Source organism: Stegostoma tigrinum, chromosome 12 (assembly GCF_030684315.1).
Source record: "Stegostoma tigrinum isolate sSteTig4 chromosome 12, sSteTig4.hap1, whole genome shotgun sequence".
NCBI classification, from domain to species: Eukaryota; Metazoa; Chordata; class Chondrichthyes; order Orectolobiformes; family Stegostomatidae; genus Stegostoma; species Stegostoma tigrinum.
This window is the reverse complement of record NC_081365.1, coordinates 115,560-130,444: the sequence shown is the minus strand read 5'-3', so window position 1 is coordinate 130,444 and position 14,885 is coordinate 115,560. Positions and strand designations below refer to the sequence as shown.

Sequence of the window (14,885 nt, the reverse complement as noted above, 5' to 3'; positions counted from 1 at the left end):
TTCAGTAAGAACAGAGAAGATGGTAAAAGGGGCGGAGGTGTGGCATTGTTAGTCAAGGACAGTATTACAGTTGCAGAAAGGATGTTTGGGGACTCGTCAAATGAGGTAGTATGGGCTGAGGTTAGAAACAGGAAAGGAGAGGTCACCCTGTTGGGAGTTTTCTATAGGCCTCCAAATAGTTCCAGAGATGTAGAGGAAAGGATAGCAAAGATGATTCTCGATAGCAGTGAGAGAGACGGGGTAGTTGTCATGGGGACTTCAACTTTCCAAATATTGACTGGGAACACTATAGTTCGAGTACTATAGATGGGTCAGTTTTTGTCCAGTGTGTACAGGAGGGCTTCCTTACACAGTATGTAGATAGGCCAACAAGGGGCAAAGCCACATTAGATTTGGTACCGGGTAATGAGCCTGGCCAGGTGTTAGATTTGTAAGTAGGTGAGTACTTTGGTGATAGCGATCACAATTCTGTTATGTTTACTTTAGTGATGGGAAGGGACAGGTGTATACCACTGGGCAAGAGTTATAGTTGGGGGAAAGGCAATTATGATGAGATTAGGCAAGATTTAGGGAGCATAGAATGGGGAAGGAAACTGCAGGGGATGGGCACTTTAGAAATGTGGAGCTTATTCAAGGAAAAGCTCCTGTGTGTCCTAGAAAAGTATGTACCTGTCAGGCAGGGAGGAAGCTGTAGAGTGCGGGAGCCGTGGTTTACGAATGAGGTGGAATCTCTGGTCAGGAGGAAGAAGAAGGCTTATGTTAGGATGAGATGTGAAGGCTCAGTTAGGGCGCTTGAGGGCTACCAGGTAGCCAGGAAAGACCTAAAGAGAGAGCTCAGAAGAGCCAGGAGGAGACATGAGAAGTTGTTGGCGGATAGGATCAGAGTAAACCCTAAGGCTTTCTATAGGTATTTAAGGAATAAAAGAATGACAAAAGTAAGATTAGGGCCAGTCAAGGATAGTAGTGGGAAGTTGTGTGTGGAGTCAGATGAGATAGGGGAAATGGTAAATGAATATTTTTCAACAGTATTCACTCTAGAAAACGACAATGTTGTCGAGGAGAATACTGAGATACAGGCTACTAGACTAGGTGGGATTGAGGTTCACAGGGAAGAGGTATTAGAAATCCTTCAGAGGGTGAAGATAGATAAGCCCCCTGGGCTGGATGGGATTTATCCTAGGATCCTCTGGGAAGCCAGGGAGGAGATTGCCGAGCCTTTGGCATTGATCTTTAACTCGTCATTGTCTACAGGAATAGTGCCAGATGACTGGAGGATAGCAAATGTGGTTCCCCTGTTCAAGAAGAGGAGTAGAGACAACCCTGGTAATTATAGACCAGTGAGCCTTACCTCAGTTGTTGGTAAAGTGTTGGAAAAGGTTATAAGGGATAGGATTTACAATCATCTAGAAAAGAATAAATTGATTAGGGATAGTCAGCACGGTTTTGTGAAGGGAAGGTCGTGCCTCACAAACCTTATTGAGTTCTTTGAGAAGGTGACCAAACAGGTAGATGAGAGTAAACCGGTTGATGTGGTGTATATGGATTTCAGCAAGGCGTTGGATAAGGTTCCCCACAATAGGCTATTGTACAAAATGTGGAGGAATAGAATTGTGGGAGATATAGCAGTTTGGATCGGAAATTGCCTTGCTGAAAGAAGACAGAGGGTGGTAGTTGATGGGAAATGTTCATCCTGGAGACCAGTTACTAGTGGTGTACCGCGAGGATCAGTGTTGGGTCCACTGCTGTTTGTCATTTTTATAAATGACCTGGATGAGGGTGTAGAAGGATGGGTTAGTAAATTTGCAGACGAAGGATGCTGTAGGTTGCAGAGAGACATAGATAAGCTGCAGAGCTGGGCTGAGAGGTGGAAAATGGAGTTTAATGCAGACAAGTGTGAGGTGATGCACTTTGGTACGAGTAACCAGAAGGCAAAGTACAGGGCTACTGGTAAGATTCTTGGTAGTATAGATGAGCAGAGAGATCTCGGTGTCCATGTACACAGATCCTTGAAAGTTGCCACCCAGGTTGACAGGGCTGTTAAGAAGGCATACAGTGTTTTAGCTTTTATTAATAGAGGGATTGTGTTCCGGAACCAAGAGGTTATGCTGCATCTGGTCACCGCATTATAAGAAGGATTTGGAAGCTTTGGAAAGGGTGCAGAGGAGATTTACTAGGATGTTGCCTGGTATGGAGGGAAGGTCTTACGAGGAAAGGCTGAGGGACTTGAGGCTGTTTTCATTCGAGAGAAGAAGGTTGAGAGGTGACTTAATTGAAACATATAAAATAATCAGCGTGTTAGATAGGGTGGATAGGGAGAGTCTTTTTCCTAGGATGGTGACGGCGAGCACGAAGGGGCATAGCTTTAAATTGAGGGGTGAAAGGTATAGGGCAGATGTCAGAGGTAGTTTCTTTACTCAGAGAGTAGTAAGGGAATGGAATGCTTTGCCTGCAACGGTGGTAGATTTGCCAACTTTAGGTACATTTAAGTTGTCATTGGACAAGCATATGGACGTACATGGAATAGTGTAGGTTAGATGGGCTTGAGATCGGTATGACAGGTCGGCACAACATCGAGGGCCGAAGGGCCTGTACTGTGCTTTAATGTTCTATGTTCTATGTTCTATGTTCATTTAGCCCTGGTTCTTGTCAACTTTAAAAACTAACAGACTGCCTAATACTTTTGCCCTATCAATTTTGAACCCGTCTCGGGCTGAGTTGCCTTCTCTCTCACCCTGGCTTAGGCAGCATCTCTCTCTCTTTCAAAAAGACAGATGTAAAGTATTCATTTATAACTTCAGCCATGGCCCCATCCTCCATTTGTAAATCCCATTTGATTCCGCAGTTGGCCCTGCTCCACCCTTTAACCACTCTATTACTATTTATTTGCCGACACAAGAGTTTGGGACTCCACTTTCTGCTGGCTGCTGACCTTTTCTCCATTGTCCCTTTTTGCTCTTGTTTTGCTTTTCACCTTCTCCACAACATTCCTGTTGATTCTCAATTGTATTTTATGCCTTATGCTTGCCATAAACACACTTTTGCTTTCTAACTTTAATTTCTACATCCTTTGTAACCCATTTAACACCACTGTTAGAATTGGAAAAGTTAAGGTGGTAAGACTCAGAATGAGATGGTCTGTATAATTCAAGAAAAGAAAACCCGAGAAGAGGCGCTTAAGTAGTAACTTAAAGAGTGAGATATCAGCATAATTCTTTAGACCTGAGCTTCTTTAGTGGAAGTCATTCGGAATTAAGTTGCAAATTTTATTTTTTGTTCATGTCACTATCTTCCTAAACTATATTCTATGTCAATATTACTTGGTATATTTGTATTCTTATGTTTGTGTGATGTACCTCTGTCCTATTGCTAAAGAATATAGGCAGCCTTGTGTGAGTATGCTCCAGTGACTAACCTCTGTGTTAATTGATTAAACAAATGAAACTTTGGGCCTATCAAGCCAGCATTTCATTCTGGAGTCTGACTTGTTTAATGTACCAGCAGCTGGGAGCATTATGACACAAGAAAACCAACTTTACAAATTGAAGTCTACTTCAAATATAAACTATACCCTTCGAGACAGTAAGAACTGCAAGCGCTGGAGGCAGAAATAGCACTGTATGGAGCTGGATGAGCACAGCAGGCCAGGCAGCATCAGGGGAGCAGGAAAGCTGAAGTTTTCGTTTGGGATCCTTATACCCTTATATTTCATTCAGGTAATTAGGATTGAGCTGCAGGGCTGAATAACTTGGGAGACTGTCCTGCTCCTCTGAGGTGGTTCTTTCTCTCCTCATTCCCAACTTTTCTCTTTCCTTCTCCATTTTCCTCCTCCACTTTCTGCCCTTAATGCTATTCCCCTGCTCTCTTTCTCCACTGCATCCTCTACCACATCGACCCTCTTCCTCTTCCCTTTCCCCTACATACTCTCTAATGCTCATTACCTGTTAATCCTTCTCATCCTTCTCTCCCATCCCCTTGAGTTTGCCTCACGGTAAGAAGTTCTTTGATGTGGTAATCACAAATGGTGATGAATAGGAAATCGGTTTTTAAAACGATATTTGATAAAGTTCTGTAGAGTTATTAATAAACTTCAAACCTCTGGAATCAAAGGAGATGTAACAAGTGGGTACCTGATTGATTAAGGGACAGAAAATAGGCAGCAGGTGTGACGGGATTTTTAGTAGAGGACAGTGCTCTAATATCACTCTACTTCCTCAGTTTCTTCTGTGAATGGAGGATGAATGGTGACATGGACTGTTGGAGGCTTTGAGTGTTATAACCGCATACATTTCTGGATATCCAATGGCAAATTTCTTCCTAAAACACTTCCAAATTCCTACAACTCGATGTTGTTTATTCAAAATTTTCCACAACTGTTTTGAGGTCATTAGTAGTACCTTACTTCAATTTTAAAAACATTTTAAAGCAAAACAGATTCAGGGCAGAAACTATTCTTGACAGACATTACTCACCAATCAGCAACCTCTTGTGCACTCCTTCCTCCTGTTGCAGCTAAAGCTTTCTGCCTACAGAGAAATGGTTAAAACAAATAATTCACAAAATCAGAGATTGACAACAATATGTAACATCACCAAAAGGAGCAACTGTGATGGTGCATTCATGGATATCATGTGCAGTCCTATAGTCCTAGGGATGGGCAAGAAATGCTGGCCAGCCAGTGACGCCCACATCCCACAAATGAATAACAAAAAAGTAAAGAGGAGCCCTTACTACAGTTACTCAGCAACTTGGAAGGTAGAGTTGCCTTTAGAATCAATGTTAAGGATATTCTTTGAGGCTGAAATTGGATCCAGACAAGGAGAATTCAGCTCTCATGGTTGATATTTTTTCTTTACTTACATTGGATGAGGACGTCACTGACTTAGCCAACATTTCTTGCTCATCCCTAATTGTCTGAAGAGTAGTTAAGAGTCAACCACATTGCTGTGAACCTGGAGCCACAGATAGTCCGATAAGCAGTGATAACATGGTCACCATTCAATAAGTTTTGAATTTCAGATTTTTATTGAATTCAAATTTCACCATCTGCCATAGAATATTAGCCTGGGGTTCTGGGTAACTGGAGATTATCTGTAAACCACTTGGCCAATCATGTCTTTGCTGGTTGAAAAACAAGCCTCATTCCCCCTAGTCTAATCCCAGCAGGTTAGGATACTTGAGGTGCAGATCCAGACACCTTTTAAATGAATTGTGGTTTTCTGCCTTCAGCAGTCTCTAGGGCAGGGATCTCCAGACCTTGGCAACCCTCTGGGGAGAGATATTTCCTCATCTTCCTCTAACCCTTCTACTAACCTCATTTAAATTTGTGTTCCCTTGTGATGACCTCTCCGCTGAGGGAAATAGGTCTCTCACATCCAGTCTAACCAAGCACCTCACAATCTGTTCCAAGGAGAACAATTTCAATCTTTTTTCATAGCTGTATGTCCCTGTCCTGGCTATCATGTATTTCCCAATTTACTGTCACCAGCCAGTGGTATTCTGGTTTGGGTAGTTCTGCTTTCTCTAAGTTCAGTCTTGGACCTGTCTAATTATCAGTTAGGGAAGATAGACAACTGAGGAGTCTAAATAGAAGAGGTAGAGATAACACAGTATGGAGCTAGAGAAACACAGCAGGCCAGGCAGCATCAGAGGAGCAGGAAAGTTTATGTTTCAGGTCTGGGCCCTTCTCTGATGCTGCCTGGCCTGCTGTGTTCCTCCAGCTCCACACTGTGTTACCTCTGACTCCAGCATCGGCAGTTTTTCATATCTCAAAATAGAAAAGGCACTCGTCTTACGTAAGAAGGCAATTTATTATGTGATGGCAGTAAGTAGAGTACACATGATTAGTCACATATACTTGCCGAGAATTCTCAGAACCCATCTGCTCATTTTGGGGATATCGGCAAAACTCCATTGTCTCTACCCAAGACTGTGCGACATTATCAAATTGGGTGGAGATTAATGAAATATAAACATTAACTCCTTCAGAACTATGATCTTATACAGCACATGATAACATCCTCATCAATCTACTGTCTAGTGCAATTAATTATTTTCTATAATGACATGACCAGAACTGCACACAATGCTCAAGTTGTGAGTTAATCCTTTTGGTCCAAAATCTAGACCTGGCACAATGAAGGATTCATTGCCCACTGTCAGCTACACTGAAACATTAGTGCTCATAAAGTATCTTCCAAGCCCCTCTCGGTTTCTGTCAATACAACCAGCAACATTGCCACTTCCTCACAACCCAGTATCACTTCTGAAACCTAATTTCAACACTTTTGCAATATAAGAGAAGGAAAGTCTTGCTGCTACTAAGGAAGGTTCTGGTGAGATCACATCTGGTGTACTGTGAGCAGTTTTGGTCCCCTTGTTTAAGGGAAAGTATTATTTAATTGGAAGCAGTTTGGAGAAGATTCACTACAATGATCCCCAATATTGAGAAATTTTCTAATGAGCAAAGACTAAACACATTGGGACACAATTCATTGGATTGTAGAAAAATAGAGGGATATAGTATAAATGCAAGGAAGTGATCTTACATCTCTGTAAATCATTGATCAGATCATATTTAGACCTTTAGGTTCAGTTCTTGGCACCTTATTTAAGGAAAGATGTTAAAACCCTGGAGAAAGTGCAAAGGAGATTTACTAGAATGATACTGAGAATGGGGAATTTTAGCGACGAGGAAAGATTAGAGAGACTGGAGCAAAGAAGATTAAGAGATGATCTTATTGTCGGTAAAAGATCTTCTGTTTCCATTAGTTGGTATGACTACTGTGTGAAAAAGGGTCATGAATTCAAGATCGTGAACAAAGGAGCTGGGAGTTAGATGAGGAGAAACATCTTTACTCAGAAAGTTGTTAGGATTTGGAATGTGCTGCCTGGGAGAGTGGTAGAGGTATGTTCTGTGTGTGATTTTAAATGAAACTGGCATATATATTTGAAAGTGATGAATTTGGAGGGCTATGGAGATAGGGCTGGAGAGTGGGATGAGCAGAAGGAATTTGAGATACTTGCCTTTTTTAGCCAAGGCACAGAACACAAGAGCAGCGAAGTTATACTGGAGCTGTATAGGTTGCTGAACTGGAGTACTGCATTCAGTTTTGATCAACACATTATAGGAAGGGTGTAATTGCACAGAAGGGGGCACAGAGGAGTTTATCAGGATGCTGCCTAGGCTGGACAACCTGTACTATAGGGAAAAATTGGATATGTTAGCGTTGTTTTCATTGGAGATGCAAAGGTTGAGAGGGGTCCTCTGAAGGTGTATAAGTTTGTAAGGTGAATAGTTAGGGTGTGCAGGAAAACACTTTTTCCATTAGTAGAGGGGGCAAAAACAGGGGTGGGAGACTTAAGATAAGAGATTGAAGACTAAAAGGAGAGTTGAGGAAAACATTTCTGGAACTTATTGCTTGAATTCAGAAACTCTTGTAACAGTTAAGCAGTATTTAGATATTCACTTATTTGCCATAGAGTCCAGGCCAATGGGCCAAAACCTGGAAAAGGGATTGGGGAAGTCGAATAAAACAAAGAACTGCGGATGCTGTAAATCAGGAACAAAAATAGAAGTTGCTGGAAAAGCTCAGCAGTCTGGTAGCATGTGTCAAGGAAAAAAATCAGAGTTAATGGTTTGGGTCAGGTGACTCTTTCTCAGAAGAACTTCTGTTTTCGTAACTACTGCCCTGGTCCTTCTCAATGAAGTGAGTGTAGGTTTCAAAGGTGCTATCTGAGGAACCTTTGTGAATTTCTGCAGTGCATCTTGTAGATAGTATACTGCTGTGACTGAGCATTAGTGGTGGAGGAACTGAATGTTTATGGATGCGGTACTAATCAACTAGGCTATTTTATCCTCTTTGTCAAATTTTTTGAGTGCCTTGTTTGAGCTGCACAAGTGAGGAATATTCCATCACACTTTTATCTTGTGTCTTGTGGATGGTAGACAGGTTCTGGCGAGTCAGGAGGCAAGTTCTGACCAGCAGGAGGCAAGCAGGATCTGACTTGATCCTGTACCACTGCATTTGTATCGGTAATCTAGTTCAGTTTCTGGTCAATGAATTCCCAGAATGTTGATTCAGTTCATGTAATGCCATTGAAATTCAAGAGCTGATGGTTAGATTTAGACTTCTTGGAGATGGTCTTCGCCAGCCATTGTGTGGCACATATGTTACTTGCCACTAGTCAGACCAAGCCTGGATGTCGTCCGTAACTAGTTACTTTTGAACAAGGACTGCTTCAGTATCTGAGGAGCCATGATAGGCACTGAATATTGTGCAATCATTGGCAAAAATTCCCACTTCTGACCTTCTGATGGAAGCAAGGTCATTGATGAAGCAGCTGAAGATGGTTGGGCCTAGGACACTACCCTGAGGAACTCCTGAAGAGATGTCCTGGAGCTGAGATGACTGATCTCCAACAACCACAGCCATCTCCCTATGTGCCAAGTGTGATTCCAACCAGTGGGAAGTTTGCCGCAGAGGCCTACTGATCCTAGTGTTGAGACGACTCCCTGATTCCACACTCAGTCAAATGTAGCCTTGATGTCAGGAGTTGTTGATATGACCTCACTCCTGGAATTCACCTCTTTTGTCCATGTTTGAACCATATGGATGCTCTGACCTGGTAGTATTTTAGCTTGATTGTTAATTCAGTAACCCAGGTAATGTCTGGGGACCTGGTTTCTAATCTTATCATGGCAGATGGTAGAATTTGAATTCAATGAAAAAATTTGTAACTAAGTCTAATGTTGACCATGAGTCCACTATTGACTGTTGGGAAAAGACCCATCTGTTTTACTAATGAACTTTAGAAATCTGCCATCCTTACCGGATCTGGCCCACATGTGACTCTAGACGCACAGTAAAGTGTTTTACTCTTAACTGCCTTCTGGGAAATAGGGATGGATAATAAATGTTAGATAACAAAGTGTGGAGCTGGATGAACACAGCAGGCCAAGCAGCATCTTAGGAGTTATCACTGGATAATAAATGTTGGCCCTGGCTTTGATGCCCACATCCTGTGAATGAATAAAAAAATGCTTAAAGTCAAGGATGCAGGGAGCCTCCAAAAAATGATTTAGGACTGGTTTTAGCTTGGCCTATCTGTGAAAGTAGTTAATGATTAACATAGTAAAGCAGTTGACCACTTATTTCAACCATTGAAAGTCATATTCAAACACCTGCCTGCATTTTCAGGTGATGAGGCTCGCTGCTTTTAACAGTAAAAGTTCACCATTTATCTCAGATATTGTCCTGATAAATTGGACCGGCTCAGCCCTGCTGTTCTTATCAAGGCAAACCCAATCGATATAATAAAATGTGAGGCTGGATGAACACAGCAGGCCAAGCAGCATCTCAGGAGCACAAAAGCTGACGTTTCGGGCCTAGACCCTTCATCAGAGAGGGGGATGGGGAGAGGGAACTGGAATAAATAGGGAGAGAAGGGGAGGCGGACCGAAGATGGAGAGTAAAGAAGATAGGTGGAGAGAGTATAGGTGGGGAGGTAGGGAGGGGATAGGTCAGTCCAGGGAAGACGGACAGGTCAAGGAGGTGGGATGAGGTTAGTAGGTAGCTGGGGGTACGGCTTGGGGTGGGAGGAAGGGATGGGTGAGAGGAAGAACCGGTTAGGGAGGCAGAGACAGGTTGGAGTGGTTTTGAGACGCAGTGGGTTGGGGGGAAGAGCTGGGCTGGTTGTGTGGTGCAGTGGGGGGAGGGGATGAACTGGGCTGGTTTAGGGATGCAGTAGGGGAAGGGGAGATTTTGAAACTGGTGAAGTCCACATTGATACCATATGGCTGCAGGGTTCCCAGGCGGAATATGAGTTGCTGTTCCTGCAACCTTCGGGTGGCATCATTGTGGCAGTGCAGGAGGCCCATGATGGACATGTCATCTAAAGAATGGGAGGGGGAGTGGAAATGGTTTGCGACTGGGAGGTGCAGTTGTTTGTTGCGAACTGAGCGGAAGTGTTCTGCAAAGCAGTCCCCAAGCCTCCGCTTGGTTTCCCCAATGTAGAGGAAGCCGCACCGGGTACAGTGGATGCAGTATACCACATTGGCAGATGTGCAGGTGAACCTCTGCTTAACGTGGAATGTCATCTTGGGGCCTGGGATAGGGGTGAGGGAGGAGATGTGGGGACAAGTGTAGCATTTCCTGTGGTTGCAGGGGAAGGTGCCGGGTGTGGTGGGGTTTGAGGGCAGTGTGGAGCGAACAAGGGAGTCACGGAGAGAATGGTCTCTCCGGAAAGCAGACAGGGGAGGGGATGGAAAAATGTCTTGGGTGGTGGGGTCGGATTGTAAATGGCGGAAGTGTCGGAGGATGATGCGTTGTATCCGGAGGTTGGTAGGGTGGTGTATGAGAACGAGGGGGATCCTCTTAGGGCAGTTGTGGCGGGGGCGGGGTGTGAGGGATGTGTTGCGGGAATGCGGGAGACGCGGTCAAGGGCGTTCTCGATCACTGTGGGGGGAAAGTTGCGGTCCTTAAAGAACTTGGACATCTGGGATGTGCGGGAGTGGAATGTCTTATCGTGGGAGCAGATGCGGCGGAGGCGGAGGAATTGGGAATAGGGGATGGAATTTTTGCAGGAGGGTGGGTGGGCGGAGGTGTATTCTAGGTAGCTGTGAGAGTCGGTGGGCTTGAAATGGACATCAGTTACAAGCTGGTTGCCTGAGATGGAGACTGAGAGGCCCAGGAAGGTGAGGGATGTGCTGGAGATGGCCCAGGTGAACTGAAGGTTGGGGTGGAAGGTGTTGGTGAAGTGGATGAACTGTTCGAGCTCCTCTGGGGAACAAGAGGCGGCGCCGATACCGTCATCAATGTACCGGAGGAAGAGGTGGGGTTTGGGGCCTGTGTAGGTGCGGAAGAGGGACTGTTCCACGTAACCTACAAAGAGGCAGGCATAGCTGGGGCCCATGCGGGTGCCCATGGCCACCCCCTTGGTCTGTAGGAAGTGGGAGGTCTCACACACCACCCTACCAACCTCTGGATACAACGCATCATCCTCCGACACTTCCGCCATTTACAACCCGACCCCACCACCCAAGACATTTTTCCATCCCCTCCCCTGTCTGCTTTCCGGAGAGACCATTCTCTCCGTGACTCCCTTGTTCGCTCCACACTGCCCTCCAACCCCACCACACCCGGCATCTTCCCCTGCAACCGCAGGAAATGCTACACTTGTCCCCACACCTCCTCCCTCACCCCTATCCCAGGCCCCAAGATGACATTCCACATTAAGCAGAGGTTCACCTGCACATCTGCCAATGTGGTATACTGCATCCACTGTACCCGGTGCGGCTTCCTCTACATTGGGGAAACCAAGCGGAGGCTTGGGGACCGCTTTGCAGAACACCTCCGCTCAGTTCGCAACAAACAACTGCACCTCCCAGTCGCAAACCATTTCCACTCCCCCTCCCATTCTCTAGATGACATGTCCATCATGGGCCTCCTGCACTGCCACAATGATGCCACCCGAAGGTTGCAGGAACAGCAACTCATATTCCGCCTGGGGACCCTGCAGCCATATGGTATCAATGTGGACTTCACCAGTTTCAAAATCTCCCCTTCCCCTACTGCATCCCTAAACCAGCCCAGTTCGTCCCCTCCCCCCACTGCACCACACAACCAGCCCAGCTCTTCCCCCCAACCCACTGCGTCCCAAAACCACTCCAACCTGTCTCTGCCTCCCTAACCGGTTCTTCCTCTCACCCATCCCTTCCTCCCACCCCAAACCGCACCCCCAGCTACCTACTAACCTCATCCCACCTCCGTGACCTGTCCGTCTTCCCTGGACTGACCTATCCCCTCCTTACCTCCCCACCTATACTCTCTCCACCTATCTTCTTTACTCTCCATCTTCGGTCCGCCTCCCCCTATCTCCCTATTTATTCCAGTTCCCTCTCCCCATCCCCCTCTCTGATGAAGGGTCTAGGCCCGAAACGTCAGCTTTTGTGCTCCTGAGATGCTGCTTGGCCTGCTGTGTTCATCCAGCCTCACATTTTATTATCTTGGAATTCTCCAGCATCTGCAGTTCCCATTATCTCTGATACTATTTAAACCCAATCGATATGTTGTCTTCTGCATTACACTGGTGACTTCATTTGGAGGGAGTCTATTGGAATGTGTTGAGGTCAGACAAGGTCTAAAGATATGCAGTTTTACTGACCTGCATGCTTTGTCAGCTCAACAAATGCAGTGCAGTGCTCTGGGTACAATTCTCAACACCTTTCTTGGATTCTTCTGGAAAATTTCGATGTCAGAGGCTCCTGTTGAAAGTCTGAAGCCGCACGATGACTCTGAGAGGATTTTTTCAGACACAGGAAACAGGAGATTCAGGAGAATCAAGATTTTTTCTGCCTTGATAGTTTCCAAAGCATGATTTATCTTCTTTTCTGACAGCAGGTGCAATTCCTGAAATGGGATTTCTCCCCTCACATCCACAGGACGAGTGTGGGGTGTTTTGATAGGATAAAAACCCAGCATCTTTGAAAACCCGAGCCGGAATATGAACATATGAACTAATAAATAGGAGCTGGGGTAGACCATTCATTCCATTGATCCGGCTCCACCTTTCAGGAAGATCATGGTTGTTTTGAATTCCACATTCCCATCTCTCCGCAATATCCTTGTCTAGGATGAATCTAATTGACAAGAACATCATCAAAGCCACATGATTTGTTTATTTTATTTATTTGATGGACTGTTGCAAATCCTCCAGTGATGGTGGTTTGCCATGGGTTTTGCCAAAGCATACTTGTGGGATAGTCTGAAGAACATCATTTGCCAATTGACAGTCAGAGTCAATGAAAATGTCCTGTCCCCTTGTATTCCTCAACAAAAGAAACCCCAAAGCTATTGCCACAAAGACAATCTGAAGCTTTCTCTGAAGAGTGCAACCAATCAAGTTTCATTTTACATCAAGTACTCGCTTCTTAATAATTAGGCAGATCAACAGCTGAGAAGGCAAAGAAATGAAATCCAGATCCCTCCAGCTCATGGGATGTCCTGCTAATGTGCCCAAAGATTTGAGAGTTAGGAATCAGTCTGTTCAGTCATTTAAAGGTCCACAGTAGAAACTCACTGTCCTGAATAAACATCATCTTCAAATCAAGAGTGAATTAATGATGTAAAGAAAAGCAAATTATTTCTCTTTAATATTCCAGATGTGACTTTATAGTGAGTTCGACCTCAGTTTTGTTTGCATGATGTAAATCAACAAAATCTCTGAGCAACTTAATTGCCTGAATATGACTTCCTTTTGAAATTGGTCCAGATATTTTGAAAAGTCTCATTCACAATTCTTTTCACAGCAATTTTTACATAATTGGTGAACAGGAGCTGTGCACATCCAGTGCTGAAGAAACAAAATTCTTTTTAAACTTGCAATGGGGAAAACTTTGGACAAAGAGCCTGGAAGATGGTAAAAACCTAATTAAATGTTCAATTTTACAAATGACCCAATTGTAACATCCTCATTGATCAAATTTTACATCAAATCTCTGTGCTGGGTATTTGTATCATTAAAATAAAAAAATGTAGAAAGCTCTTCAGAAGTATTCTAAACTATTAAATGTATTATACCTTCATGGGATGTTAACACGCTTCAGTATCATAATCTGAATCACTCATAGAAACTTAGGAACATGCAACATAGATGATGCCATTTAGGCCCATCGTGCCTATGACAACTGATTTCCTGCATCTGCAGTTGTTTGTTTTTCTTTTGCCTATGACAAATGTTTGAAAGAGCTATCCACTTACCTACACAGCCCAGCATTTTTCTTTCAAGTACTTAACCAATTCTGTTTGGAAAATTTAATTTTGAATCTGCTATGTTATCCTTTCATGCAGCATATTCCAGATCACAACTTGAACATACAAGTTAGGAACGTAAACCATCCGCTCAGCCCTTTGAATCAGCTCTGTCATTCAATAACATCATGGCTGATCTGATGTTAGCTTAATTCTACATTCCTGCATATTTCCAATAACCTTTCATCCTTTGGGAATCAGGAATCTATCTGCCTCTACTTTAAAAATATTTAAAGATTCTACATCCACTGTCTTGTGAGGAACGGAATTCCAAACAGACTCAACCTTTTGAGAGAGAAAAATTGGCTCCTAATCTCTGTTTTAAACAGGAAAACCATGAATTTTAAACTGTGACCTCTTTGTACAAAAATTCACTGCATAGCAACAATTCTCTCCAGCCATCCCGCCTCTGTGTTTTTTGCTGATTCATGTAAATCTGTGCCCCTGATCCTCTAGTCTCATTGAACTCTAAATTCTTAAAGAATTAAACACATTACTGGACAATTTCAAAGTAATAGCTGTTAAATCCTCTTCATATCTCAGATCCAAGTGGACCTTATGAAACCAAAAGTCAATCAAGTAAATTTTCAAAACTTCAAAAAATAATACAGGTATTTTTAAACTGTTATCTGAAAAAAAAAATGTACTTACGCTATGTGTTCAGGGTATCCCATAGAAAGAACAGCCTCAAGTAAGGAGAATGTGCTTCGGCTTTTTAGCTGAGTGGAGGACTTTGCAGAAAACTCTATCTTACTCTCCGCCATCTCACAGCTTCTTGAAAAACACAAGTAGTTTGCAGTCAAACCTCAAACAGCCATATGACCTTCTTAGCAGATGGCTTCCTGTCAGTGGCTGCGAAAGATCTTCCAGCACAGGTAATGGTAAATTGCTTAAAATAGTTGAAAGAAATAGAATAATTGTAGTTTGATCTTTTAATATTGTGTGTGCCCAATTATTTTTCTTAATAATTAAATACATTTCAAACAAAATAGAAATCAGGATTTTCAGTTTAGCTCAATTATACAAAAGAGTGAAATGAAACTTGAAACTTTGTTGTTTCAGGACGTGAATTTGATC

General features: G+C 43.6%; 1 protein-coding gene across 2 annotated transcripts in view; it reads right to left on the bottom strand.

The window, feature by feature from the left end:
* LOC125456989 (ubiquitin-associated and SH3 domain-containing protein A-like) overlaps positions 1 to 14,885 on the bottom strand; it is a 163,566-nt gene that overhangs the window by 139,459 nt on the left and 9,222 nt on the right. Inside the window, exons 2-3 of one of the 2 annotated variants that reach the window (XM_059650053.1) lie at positions 14,460 to 14,697; positions 4,470 to 4,523 (exon numbers count right to left, since the gene is read on the bottom strand). In XM_059650053.1, coding sequence (XP_059506036.1) covers positions 4,470 to 4,523; positions 14,460 to 14,572 — 167 coding nt within the window. In that variant the 5' untranslated portion in view covers positions 14,573 to 14,697. Of the gene's footprint in view, positions 1 to 4,469; positions 4,524 to 13,757; positions 13,872 to 14,459; positions 14,698 to 14,885 lie in introns of those variants that run through there. The other variant, XM_059650054.1, reaches the window with a different exon arrangement.